General features: G+C 44.0%; 1 protein-coding gene across 9 annotated transcripts in view; it reads left to right on the top strand.

Moving 5' to 3' along the window:
* Positions 1-441: 441 nt before the first annotated feature.
* Positions 442-13,757, top strand: part of trim13 (tripartite motif containing 13) — a 35,584-nt gene continuing 22,268 nt past the window's right edge. For 6 of the 9 annotated variants that reach the window (XM_068040315.1, XM_068040316.1, XM_068040317.1 and 3 more), the window contains exons 1-2: positions 442-540; positions 8,813-8,979. Coding sequence is in view for 1 of the 9 variants with exons in the window: in XM_068040314.1 (XP_067896415.1) it covers positions 630-779 (150 nt within the window). In the remaining 8 variants the exon portion in view is untranslated. Of the gene's footprint in view, positions 541-627; positions 780-8,812; positions 8,980-13,757 lie in introns of those variants that run through there. The other 3 variants (XM_068040321.1, XM_068040324.1, XM_068040314.1) reach the window with 3 other exon arrangements.

The following is a 13,757-nucleotide window of genomic DNA, read 5'->3' on the forward strand; positions in this document are numbered from 1 at the left end:
TCTGTCTCTTACCTCTCAACCAATTACCAATTCATTTCACAAAGTTACTTCCAATTCCATTTGCTAATAACGACCTGAAATGTCAACTATTTCTCTCCACAGATACTGCCTGACCTGCTACATATTTCCAGCATATTCTGGTTTTATTACTTGTTTGCCATTTCCTTATTGTCCATTATAATCTTACCTACACCTGTCTTTAATAGGCCACATTCCCCATTACTACTCTTTTTCGCTTATATTTATAAAAGTTTTCACTGTGAGCTTTAATATTGTGTGCAAGTTGTTATATGTTCCCTTTTTTGCATTTCTGTTTCCTTTATATTTTTATAACTCTCCTAATTCGTTGGAATTTGACCCACCAGTGTGCCTTACACACGGAATGAATTAATATGTTAAAAGTCTTGCTTCATGTGCACTTCTTGAAAACATTACCCTCACGCTTGCTCAGTACAGCCAGCCTTCGTGCTCTAAAACAGCTCACTCTTCGTAACGCTGTGGAGATCTGGTAGTCGATAGACTATAAATACTTTTACATCGGTAAGAAAATATTCAACAAGAATGCAGGAAATGCCTATTTTTGTTGTTTCGATTGTAATGTAAGCTCTCCTTTAGATAACAATATCTAGATGTATGTATGGTGGCCTTCTCTTGTTGAGTGCGCTGGTGAAGAGAGTGTGTCTGCTTCCTCTCCTACCATTCAGATGGGGCTTGTACACAAAGTAGGAAGTTCCTGTAGAGAGAAGCGCCATTGTGACAGGGCTGTGCGCTGTTACCAGGTGGGTCGGTCGGGTTTGCTCTGTGTCGATCGATCGGCCGGTTGGGCGGTGGTTAGTTACATGTTGCAAATGTTCAGCTCGTAGACTCGGCTGATAGTCGCGGAACAGTAAACGGGTTTGATCGGGTATGGTTAGGGCGCGTGTAAAACTAAATATGTGTGCCAAAAATGCAAACTCTGAACATTAGTAAAATGAATGCAAATCCTTGTAGGTCGCCCCGGTCCATTTTAGTTGCATTTTATGGGGGTGAAGGCGGGCGAGCAGTTCTACTCGGCTTTTGGATTTAGGGACTGGTTGAGGTAGGACGTAACTGTACTTGGAAAATCTAAGGCCAAACGCATTCGCTCGGAGACAAACGTGCACTTTCTAGTTAAAGGAACTATGCCTAATTCTAAAGCATTTACCTACCCTTCATTCAGATGAGCTGATAACGGAAAAATAAATTTATCACAGAATTGTTACAGTGCATAAGGAGGCCATTCAGCCCGTCGTGTCCGCACCGGCTCTCTGAAATGCAATTCACTCAGTTCCATTCCCCCACCTTCTCCCCATCATTGTGTTATTTACATTGCAAGTGCTTGTATAATTCCACATCTTTAAGCACAAAAAATGAATTGAAGTATCAGTAGACACTATTTCCTAATATGTAAAATAAAAATACACCACTTTTATATCTCCAGATATAAATTTCAATTCAGACATTGAGTCCCACTGTCCTGTTTCATTGTTGTATTGTTGCCATTTTAGAGGTGGGAAACTCAACATCTTTGTAGTATGTTTGGATCAAATAACCTTCATATTTTGAGAAAATCTTGTAATGGACAAGATCTTAAAAGATAAAATCTTAAAAGTGAATGTGGGGCTGTGCAATGATGCAATATCCCCTTCATTAGTTGGATGTTGGTTATTAAGGTCGGGGTATGTGTTCTGAACAGTGTTTTAGATGCTCTCTCAACATTTAAATCTTAAAACGGTAGCAGAGAATCTCACCTCATGAAGGTTCTGTATAATTCTAAAGTTATGGGACCCATAAATAAGCTGGAGACAGGGGGAATTTTATGCTCTTCCCCCATGGTGGGTTTGGAGGCAGGGAGAGCATAAAATTGGATGGGATGGTGGTGGGGGTTCCTGCCACCATCCCACCTCTGCCAAAATTTATTCTGGGATGGGAAGGCCTGCGAATGGGGCTGCTTTCCGGTGGCGGGGAGGAGGGGGGAGTTCCTTGTTAAAATGCACAGGGTCTGAACATGTCGGGATCAGACGACGTGTTGGGTCGCTCTTCCGGGTCCGGCATTCGGGCTTGGGTCGGGCCACGTTGGGTACACTCTATCATCAGCTCCGATACGTGGCTCCAATGTTAATGTGCTTTTTGGGCTTGAAAGGTTGTTTAGTTACAGTTTTTTTAACTGTGCAGATAAGCAACAAAGTGAAAAATGGAAGCTAGGCTAACTAATGGTCAGGCACGAGGAAAAAGTGAAAGGACTTGGGCTGGCCTTTACCCAGCATCAGGAAGGGGGCAGGATGTGGTCTGTTGAGAGCTACCCACCTGCCTTTACGAGCAACACCCACTCCCGCCCTGACCTACCAATGGCCTGGGTGCAGCGCCGCTCCTGGACCTCTGGAAGGTGCTCCTCCAGCAGCAGCCACCACCACCTCTGAGTGGTGCTGCTCAGTGGAAGAGCTGCTGGCCTCTGATTGGCTGGCAGCTCTCCAAGGGCAGGACCTCTGTCGAAAAGGTCCTGTGGAAGGCTCGCCGCTGTCCACTTAAGTGCCTGATTGGCACTAGATTTCGCGGGGCTTCTGGAGAAGAGGCGACGCGGCGTTCTTGGTATCTCTTTTCCCAGACGTCAAGACCCCCTGTCACCAGGATAAAATCCTGGCCACAGTTTTGGTAGTGGCAGTATTACTCTTCTATGCAACCTTTGATACAAATTGGGCAAGAACATGCTGCACCAATGTTATGCTAATTTGAGGAGTGAATATTCACATGTTCAGCTGTTGAGCCGTGGTTTACCAGGACTTTCACCACCATCTGCACCTCTGACAGGAGCAGAAACAAACCGAGAATATCAATGGAGAGCTAAAGCGGTTAAGAGGTACTATACACAACAAAGCCATGAACAAGCTCTGTTTTTTAAAAAAAAAAATCCTTACTTCATGATTTTCACATACAGGGAAGGAAACTGCAGCTGGCTGAGCAAGACTAAAAATTTGAGAGTATCTAGGTATACATGACAACTGTGTTCTTGATCATTCTTACTGTCTGAGGTAAACGCCCTGATGCATATGCACTAAGTTATCTGCAATGCTAGATTGATGAGCTTTTCCTTCATCCTTCTTGATTCTCTTGCTTTATTATCTCTCCTTTTCCAAAAAGAAGCCGCTCATGCTGGACTCCCATTCCACACATTCTGCCAGCTCAGTACCTCATTGTATCACCATTTCTCATGTAGAGACCCAGTCAATAAATATTGGAGGGTTGATTGACCATGTGGCTCTTGTAGCTGAGCTTGACCATGTTGTTATATAACATCCACACGTATGCAGCAGGGATCATTGCTGATCTTTCTATATATTTTTTTCGTCTCCCTCCCCACCCCCTGCAAAAAAAATCCCGAAGTTGAAGATTCTGAAATCTTTTTATAAATGCCTTAGTTGATATTAGCTGAGACAACACCGACCTAACCCGGGAGACTTCCTGTATGGCTAGGACCACACCAAATGATGCATTAATCTACTGAGCCACTTGACAAAATGCAAAACCTACAGCAGATGTGATTTCCATTGTTGAGTTTTATTGTATCGTCGCAATTTTAGAGGTAGATGCTTGGGAGGAACAGGTGACTTTGGACCTATGGTTCCCAATGCTCTCCAAAACTGGGGTTTTCTTTCTGTCTGGGTCTGTTATAGACGAATTATGAAGATACAAACAATTTGTGGGGTGGGGTGGGTGGGTGGGGTTCCTCTGACCCATCTGAGTGATGAAAACCTGTCCGGGAGGTCACTCTGGCTCTGAATTCCCTAAAGTACCTACCTACCTTTTTTGAAGAGTTAATGAGATCCCCAACCAGGAAGAGGTCCAGCTCTCGGCTGAAGGAATTCAGCGAATTGCTACCCACCACACAGGATAATAGGGGTTCCAGAGGTCCACTATTCTCTGGGAAAAGAGTCACCTCCTGACATCTGGCTATACACAACTTAATATTGTAACCCTGATACTCTGTCAACTGGAACACAATCTATTCCCTTCATCATCTTGCAGACCTCAATCAGAACACCCATAAGTCTACGCTTCTGTAAAGTGTAGAATCCCAGCTGTCTGTCTATCTTGATAACTAAGATGCTTTATACTGAGCATTAGTCTAGTGGCTCTCCTCTGCACCTTTTCCATAGTCACCATGTGAAGAGACCAAAACTGGACACGGTATGCCAAGTGAGGCTTGACCAAAGTCTTGTAAGGACAAAATAGTATGTTTTTTTTTTACTCATTCATGGGATGTGGGCGTCACTGGCTTTTCCAGCATTTATTGCCCATCCCTAATTGCCTTTGAAAGGTGGTGGTGAGCTGTCTTCTTGAACTGCTGCAGCCCATGTGGGGTAGGGACACCCACAGTGCTGTTAGGAAGGGCGTCCCAGGATTTTGACCCAGCGACAGTGAAGGAACGGCGATATAGTTCCAAGTCAGGATGGCGTGTGACTTGGACGGAAACTTGCAGGTGGTGATGTTCCCATGCATCTGCTGCTCTTGGCCTTTGAGGTGGTAGAGGTCACGGGTTTGGAAGCTGCTGTCGAAGGAGCCTTGGTGCGTTGCTGCAGTGCATCTTGTAGATGGTACACACTGCTGCTACTGTGCATCGGTGGTGGAGGGAGTGAATGTTTGTGGATAGGGTGTCAATCAAGTGGGCTGCTTTGTTCTGGATGGTGTCGAGCTTCTTGAGTGTTGTTGGAGCTGCACCCATCCAGGCAAGTGGAGAATATTGCATCACACTCCTGACTTGTGCCTTGTAGATGGTGGACAGGCATTGGGGAGTCAGGAGGTGAGTTACTCGCCACAGGATTCCTAGCCTCTGACCTGCTCTTGTACCCACGGTATTTATATGGCTATTCCAGTTCAGTTTCTGGTCAATGGTAGCCCCTAGGATGTTGATAGTGGGGGATTCAGCGATGGTAATGCCATTGAATGTCAAGGGGAGTTGGTTAGATTCTCTCTTGTTGGAGATGGTCATTGCCTGGCACTTGTGTGACGCAAATGTTACTTGCCACTTATCAGCCCAAGCCTGGATATTGTCCAGGTCTTGCTGCATTTCTACACGGACTGCTTCAGTATTTGAGGAGTTGCGAATGGTGCTGAACAATGTGCAATCATCAGAGAACATCCCCACTTCTGACCTTACGATTGAAGGAAGGTCATTGATGAAGCAGCTGAAGATGGTTGGGCCTAGGACTACCCTGAGGAACTCTTGCAGCTCCAGAACTTGTCCTGGAGCTCAGATGATTGACAGCCAACAACCCACAGCCATCTTTCTTTGTGCTGGGTATGACTGCAGCCAGCAGAGTGTTTTCCCCCTGATTCCCATTGACTCCAGTTTTGCTCGGGCTCCTTGGTGCCATACTCGGTCAAATACTGCCTTGATGTCAAGGGCAGTCACTCTCACCTCACCTCTGGAGTTCAGCCCTTTTGTCCATGTTTGAACCAAGGCTGTAATGAGGTCAGGAGCTGAGTGGCCCTGGCGGAAACCAAATTGAGCATCACTGAGCAGGTTATTGCTAAGCAAGTGCTGCTTGATGGCACTGTTGATGACACCTTCCATCACTTTACTGATGACTGAGAGTAGGCTGATGGGGCAGTAATTGGCCAGGTTGGACATGTCCTGCTTTTTGTGTACAGGACATACCTGGGCAATTTTCCACATTGCCGGGTAGATGCCTGTGTTGTAGCTATACTGGAACAGCTTGGCTCGGGGTGTGGCAAGTTCTGGAGCACAGGTCTTCAGCACTATTGCCAGAATATTGTCAGGACCTATAGCCTTTGCAGTATCCAGTGCCTTCAGTCGTTTCTTGATATCACGCGGAGTGAATCGAATTGGCTGAAGTCTGACATCTGTAATGCTGGGGACTTCGGGGGGGGGGGGGAGCGAGGTGGGGGAGGTGGCCGAGATGGATCATCAGCGTGGCACTTCTGACTGAAGATTGTTGAAAATGCTTCTGCCCTATCTTTCGCACTGATGTGCTGGGCTCCCCCATCATTGAGGATGGGGATATTTGTGGAGCCACCTCTTCCAGTTATTTGTTTAAGTGTCCACCACCATTCATGACTGGATGTGGCAGGACTGCAGAGCTTAGATCTGATCCATTGGTTATGGGATTGCTTAGCTCTGTCTATTGCATGCTGCTTATGCAGTTTGGCATGCAGGTAGTCCCGGGTTGTAGTTTTACCAGGTTGACACCTCATTTTGAGATATGCCTGGTGCTGCCCCTGGCATGCCCTCCTGCACTGTTCATTGAACCAGGGTTGGTCTCCTGGCTTGATGGTAATGGTAGAGTGGGGGATATGTTGGGCCATGAGGTTACAGATTGTGGTTGAGTACAATTCTGCTGCTGGTGGCCCACAGCGCCTCATGGATGCCCAGTTTTGCATTGCTAGATCTGTTGGAAATCTATCCCATTTAGCACGGTGATAGTGCCACACAACACGATGGACGGTATCCCTTAATGTGAAGGCGGGACTTCGTCTCCACAAGGTCACTCCTACCAATACAGTCATGGACAGAAGCATCTGCGGCAGGCAGATTGGTGAGGACAAGGTCAAGTACGTTTTTCCCTCGTGTTGGTTTCCCCCACCACCTGCCGCAGTCCCAGTCTAGCAGATATGTCCTTTAGTACTCAGCCAGCTCGGTCAGTAGTGTTGCTACCGAACCACTCTTGGTGATGGACATTGAAGTCCCCCACCCAGAGGACATTTTGTGCCCTTGCCACCCTCAGTGCTTCCTCCAAGTGCTGTTCAACATGGAGTACTGACTGATCAGCTGAGGGAGGGCAGTAGGTGGTAATCAGTAGGAGGTTACCTTGCCCATGTTTGACTTGATGCCATGAGACTTCATGGGTTCCGGAGTCGGTGTTGAGGACTCCCAGGGCAACTCCCTCCCTAGTGTAGACTACTGTCCCGCCACCTCTGCTGGGTCTGTCCTGCTGGTGGGACAGGACATATCCAGGGATAGTGATTGCAGTGTCTGGGACATTGTAAGCTATGATTCCGTGAGTATGACTATGTCAGGCTGTTGCTTGACTAGTCTGTGGGACAGCTCTCCCAACTTTGGCACAAGCCTGCAGATGTTAGTAAGGAGGACTTTGCAGGGTCGACAGGGCTGGGTTTGCCGTTGTCATTTCCGGTGCCTAGGTCGATGCCGGGTGGTCCAACCGGTTTCATTCTTTTTTATTGACTTCGTAGCGGTTAAGTACAACTGAGTGGCTTGCTAGGGCATGTAAGAGTTAACCACATTGCTGTGGGTCTGGAGTCACATGTGGGCCAGACCAGGTAAGGACAGCAGATTTCCTTCCCTAAAGGACATTAGTGAACCAGATGGGTTTTTACAACAATTGACAATGGTTTCATGGCCATCATTCGACTAGCTTTTAATTCCAGATTTTTTTATTAATTAAATTCAAATTCCACCTTCTGCTGTGGTGGGATTTGAACCCATGTCTCCAGATCAGTACCCTGGGTCTCTGGGTTACTAGTCCAGTGATAATACCACTATGCCACCGCCTCTCCTCTTCAGTTGTCCTATGAATGCACCCCAACCCATTATTTGCTCGAGCCATTGCTTCAGGGTATTGCTCATGTGCCTTTAGAGATGTACAGATCTCCTTCTTTCTCCACTTTCTTTACTGATTTTCCTTATGGGTGTAGTCATGTTGAGCTGCCCACATACATAACATTCCAGTTAACCAAATTAAACATCATTCGTCAGTCATGAGCCCAGACTCCTGACACAGTAAGATCCTGGTGAAACAGTCCAGCATACTGTACAGTCTTGACACTCTCTCAGATCTCGATATCATCTACAAATGCGCACATTGTGCCTCCAGATAGAAATTAAGTTCTATGATTAATCAACCACTCCATTATCATTGTATCATGTGACGGCCTGGATGGTAGAAAGGCCCTTGGTCTTTTTTGTCTCGCAGTTCCTATGAGCTCAACCAAAATGTTATTTTTATTGTAAATTTAAACTCACTAAGTTAACATTGAGATAATTCTTCTATGAAGAGGATTTAAATATTAGAATTGAAATTCTAAAAGTGAAAGTGGGCTGTGCGATGAAGCAATATCCCCTTCACTGGTCGGATGCTCAGGTCAGGGAGTGTGTTCTGAAATATGCCCTTAAGTTAGGTGATAAACTAGCAGGTGGAATTTAACGCTGGTTTTGTCTGTGCCATATTGTAGCCAGTCTTTAGTCATTTGGCAAAACATGTGAACACCCGGTGTTGACCGATTTGAACCTTCCTTTTTCCGCATCATTACTAGCCACTTAAACGGTGATACTTTTTCACTAGAGTTCAGCTGATGGCAGGATTCTTTAACTTGCATACATTTTCTTCCACACTCATGAAAGACAGCCTGGCACGATGAATTCTTAGTCATCTTAGTAATGAGGAGACCAGTGCCTGTCTGTCATCATAGGAATGGTGGAGGAACCTGATGAGTCAGCAGTGCAAAAAGTTGGATATACCATCCAGCACTAGAAGCACTGACCGAAGGCCATTGTGGTGGCAAGCAAGGAAGATTAAAGATGTTTAAACCAACATTGGAGGAGGAAGATAAAGTGAACCAAGGTTGCTTATCACTAAATGCTGGCAAGATGACACTGCACTTCAATCTTGAGATGCAGAGTTGAACCAATAGCTCATATGCACTCAGGATGAAGAACAGTCAACTGATGGTCAATGTAAGTATGCTGCAATAGTTATATTGTGTATTTACATTTTTTTTAAACACAGGATGGAAACTAAAGTTTGCTTTACTTTTTTAGGGATTACATAGCTGAACACGGATTCGGGGAGGGTCGGTATCCACAGCCTACCCTCAACACTAGTCAAGAGGGAGATTTTTGCCATCTCTTGCTTCCTCCTCTCCCATGGGCGTGATTCAAGATCTGCTCCTAGTGGCTGGAGAAGTGAAGATCATTGATCTCATGAGGCAAGTGTATTTGGTTTATCATAATTAATGTACAACCTGTGAATCTAAAATAACTAGCAATTATTTCCTAAATGGGTATAAGCCATAATATGTGCCAAAGGGGTGCGGGGGGGGGGGGGGGGGGGGGTGGTTATTGATGCAAGACAAATGAGATTTGGTCTAAAGGTATGGGCAAAATTTCAATGTGATTATATTCTCCTTTTAGTGACTTTGATGCACACTTTTTTTTTATATGCCTTTTCCCAAGAGAGTGAGGAGGTGATCTGCTCCCAGATCTCCTCCTCCATCTTTAAATCAGCCATACAAACATGCGAACTAGGAGCAAGAGTAGGCCACTCGGCCCCTTGAGCCTGCTCCGCCATTCAATAAGATCATGGCTGATCTGATTGTAACCTCAATTCCACATTCCCGCCTACCCCCCATAACCTTTCACTCCCTTGCTTATCAAGAATTTATCTACCTTAAAAATATTTAAAAGACTCTGCTACCACCACCTTTTGAGGAAGAGAATTCGAAAGACTCACAACCCTTTCAGAAAATATTCCCCTATTCTCTGTCTTCAATGGGCGACCCTTTATGTTTAAATAGTGACCTCTAGTTCTAGATTATCCCACAAGAGGAAACATCCTTTCTATATCCACCCTGTCAAGACCCCTCGGTATCTTATATGTTTCAATCAAGTCACCTCTTGCTGTTCTAAGTTCCACCTTCGCCTGTCGAATCTTTCCTCATAGGACGACCCAACTATTCCAGGTATTAGTCTAGTAAAGCTATGCTGAATTGCTTCCAACACATTTACATCTTTACTTAAATAAGATGGCCAATACTGTACACAGTACTCCAGATGTGATCTCACCAATGCCCTATATAACTGAAGCATACCTCCCTACTTTTGTATTCATTTCTCCTTGCAATAAACAATAACATTCCAATAGCTTTCCTAATTACTTGCTGTACCTGCATACTAACCTTTTGCGATTCATGCACCATGACACCCAGATCCCTCTGCATCTCTGAGCTCTGTGATCTCTCACCATTTAGATAATATGCTTTTTTTATTCTTCTTGCCAAAATAGACAACTTCACATTTTTCCACATTTATGCTCCATTTGCAAGATCTTTGCCCACTCACTTAATCTATCTATACTGCCTTTGTAGCCTCCTTATGTCCTCTTCACAACTTACTTTCCTACCTATCTTTGTGTCATCAGAAAATTTAGCAACCATACCTTCAGTCACTTTATCCAAGTCATTCATATAAATTGTAAAAAGTTGAGGCACTGCATGTTGCATCTTGCCAACCAGAAAATGACCCATTTATGCTTCCTGTTAGCTAGCCAATCTTCAATCCTTGCCAGTATGTTACCCCCTACACTATGAGCTTTTATTTTCTGCAATAACCTTTGGTGTGGCACCTTATCAAATATCTTCTGGAAATCTAAGTACAGTACATCCAGCGATTTCCCCTTTATCCACAGCAAATGTTACTACTTCAAAGAACTCCAATAAATTGGTTAGACATGATTTCCCTTTCACAAAACTATGTTGACTCTGCCTGATTACCTTAAATTTTTCTTTGTGCCCTGCTGTAATGTCTTTAACAATAGCTTCTAACATTTTCCCAATGACAAATGTTAAGCTAACTAGCCTGTAGTTTCCTGCTTTCTGTTTCCCTTTTTGAATAACGGAGTTACATTGGCTATTTTCCAATCTAATGGAATCTTCCCTGAATCTAGAAAATTTTAGAAAATTAAAACCAACTATTCAACTATCTCGCTAGCCACTTCTTTTCAGACCCTAGGATGAAGTCCATCATAACCCGGGGACTTGTCAGCCTACAGCTTCAACAATTTGTTCAATACCACTTCCCTAGTTATTGTAATTTTTCTTGAGTTCCTCCCTCCCTTCCATTTCCTGACTTACAGCTATTTATGGGATGTTACTTGTATCCTCTATAGTGAAAACCGATGCAAAATATCTGTTCAATTCATCTGCCATCTCCTTATTTTCCATTATTAATTCCCCAGATTCACTTTCTATAGGACCAATGCTCACTTTGTTAACTCTTCATTTTTAAATATCTATAGAAACTCTTGCAATCTGTTTTTATATTTTTAGCTCGCTTTCTCTCGTACTCTAATTTTTCCCTCCTTATTAACCTTTTTAGTCATTCTTTGCTGTTTTTTATATTCTGTCCAATCTTCTGACCTGCCACCCATCTTTGCACAATTATATGCTTTTTCTTTAAGTTCGATACTATCTTTTAACTTTTTTAGTTAAGCCCAGATGGTGGGTCCTCCTCTTGGAATTTTTCTTCCTCGTTGGAATGTATCTAATTGTGTATTCTGAAATATCCCCTTAAATGTCTGCCATTGCATCTCTATTGACCTATCCTTTAAGCTAATTGCCAGTTCACTTTAGCTAGCTCTCCTTTCATGTCCTCATAATTGCTCTTTACGTTTTAAAATACTACCTACTCTTCTGTTCCTCAAACTGGCCAGTAGGAAGCATGTGAATGTGGCTCAGGAATTATTATTCCTCTTTTTTTTCCCTTCCTTTGGCATAGGGAAGTGTCTGGCTTTTTACTGGGTACTTCCCTGTAGCAGCATAATTGGCTTGGGGAACTCGGTGAATGGAGTGCCACAGTTCCGATCCTTTTTGCTCCAACTGAATCATTCCAAGCAACACTGATATTCCTCTGTGATTGCAAATAAATGTAACCCGGGTTGCTGCCATTATTTATTTAATTTCCCTTCCTTTTATGACCATGTTTTCACTCCATTTTAAATCAATTAGCAGTTCTACAATTGGAAAACCTTGTAGATCCTGGTTTAGTACTATGTGTTTACACAGCTGGTGAACACTGACATAGCACACACTGTTCCACCCACTCATGTTTCTGAAGTTGCTTCCCTTCATTGTATGAAGACTGGATGGTATCCATTGTACTTAACACTGCCCCGCTACTGCACAAATATGTTGCCATTATCATCTGATTAAGTATTGATCATTTGTTATTGACGGGTGTCATACAGCTGCAGAGCAATTTTAAAGTGGCCTTTAAAGTCCAATACAAACATGATTGTTCTCATTGGCCAACATACATGAAAATAAAATTAAATAGAGTTTGGCTTTTATCCACAGTGTAAAACCAGCCCAAGTGCATGTCAGGCAGGTGCACCGCCCCTTCTTTTCAATGTAAAGTGATGCTCAGAAATGTTGATGGCCTTCAGTAGTGGGGTTCCTTTGCAATGTCCAATCTTAATGGCACGTTACCATTGTGAAGCAACTGCAAGATTGTCTTGGGTAGAGTATCGTGGAGTCAGCAAGCCTTGACAAAAAGGTGATTTGTAGAGAGGTATTTTCTGGAATTTAGTTTTTGAACAATGCTGGTATGTTTTTAAATGCCATTCAGCTAGAAACATAGAATTTTTCTATGGTGTAGCAGCTGATAGTGTGAGTAGGCTTTATTGACTTCTTACTTTGAGTCACAATGGCTGCTGTTGCCAGATTGCATCTTAGTCAACTTCCTTCATTGAAAGATGCCTGAATTGTGCTGTCTGGGATAGTCTAACTTGTTAATTGATACTAGGGTTTAGAGGGTAAAATTATGGAGACAGGTTGCCTAAACTTGGCTTGTATTACTGTGAGTATAGGAGATTGAGATCTGACTTAAGGTGTTTTTAAAATATTAAAAGGATTTGATAAAGTAGATGCGGAGAAAATATATCCTGTGGTGTGGGAATCAAGAACAAGGGGATATAATCTTAAAATTGGTGTCAGGCCATTTAGGAGCAAAATTGGAAAGCACTTTTCCCCCTCAAAGGGTAGTAGAAATTTGGAACTTTCTCTTCCCCACAGAAACACTGTGGACGCTGGGAATATTGGAAGTGAGGTGAGAGTGACTGCCTTTGACATCAAGGCAGCATTTGACCGAGTATGGCATCAAGGAGCCCCAGCAAAACTGGAGTTAGTGGGAATCAGAGGGAAAACACTCTGCTGGTTAGAGTCATAGGTAGCACAAAAGAAGATGGTTGTGCTTGTTGGAGGTCAATCATCTGAGCTCCAGGACGTTAGTGTAGGACTTTCTCAGGGTGGTGTCTTAGGCCCAACCATCTTCAGTTGCTTCATCAATGACCTTCCTGCCATCATAAGGTCAGAAGTGGGGAGGGGATGTTCTCTGATGATTGCGCAATGTTCAGCACCATTCGCAAATCCTCAGATACTGAAGCAGTCCGTGTAGAAATGCAGCAAAACCTGGACAATATCCAGGCTTGGGCTGACAAGTGACAAGTAACATTCGCTCCACACAAGTGCCAGACAATGACCGTCTCCAACAAGAGAGAATCTAACCATCTCTCCTTGACATTCAATGACATTACCATTGCTGAATCCTCCACTATCAACATCCTCGGGGTTACCATTGACCAGAAACTGAACTGGAGTAGCCATATAAATACGATGGCTACGAGAGCAAGTCAGAAGCTAGGAATCCTGCCAGGAGTAACTCGCCTCCTGACTCCTCAAAACCTGTCCACCATCTACAAGGCACAAATTAGGAGTGTGATAGAATACTGTCCACTTGCCTGGATGGGTGCAGCTCCAACAACACTCAAGAAGCTCAACACCCTCCAGGACAAAGTAACCCGCTTGATTGGCACCCCATCCACAAACATTCACCCCATCCATCACCGATGCACAGTGGCAGCAGTGTGTACCATCTACAAGATGCACTGCAGCAATGCACCAAGGCTCCTTAGATAGCACCTTCCAAACCT

The sequence above is a fragment of the Heterodontus francisci genome, chromosome 10, assembly GCF_036365525.1.
Source record: "Heterodontus francisci isolate sHetFra1 chromosome 10, sHetFra1.hap1, whole genome shotgun sequence".
NCBI classification, from domain to species: domain Eukaryota; kingdom Metazoa; phylum Chordata; class Chondrichthyes; order Heterodontiformes; family Heterodontidae; genus Heterodontus; species Heterodontus francisci.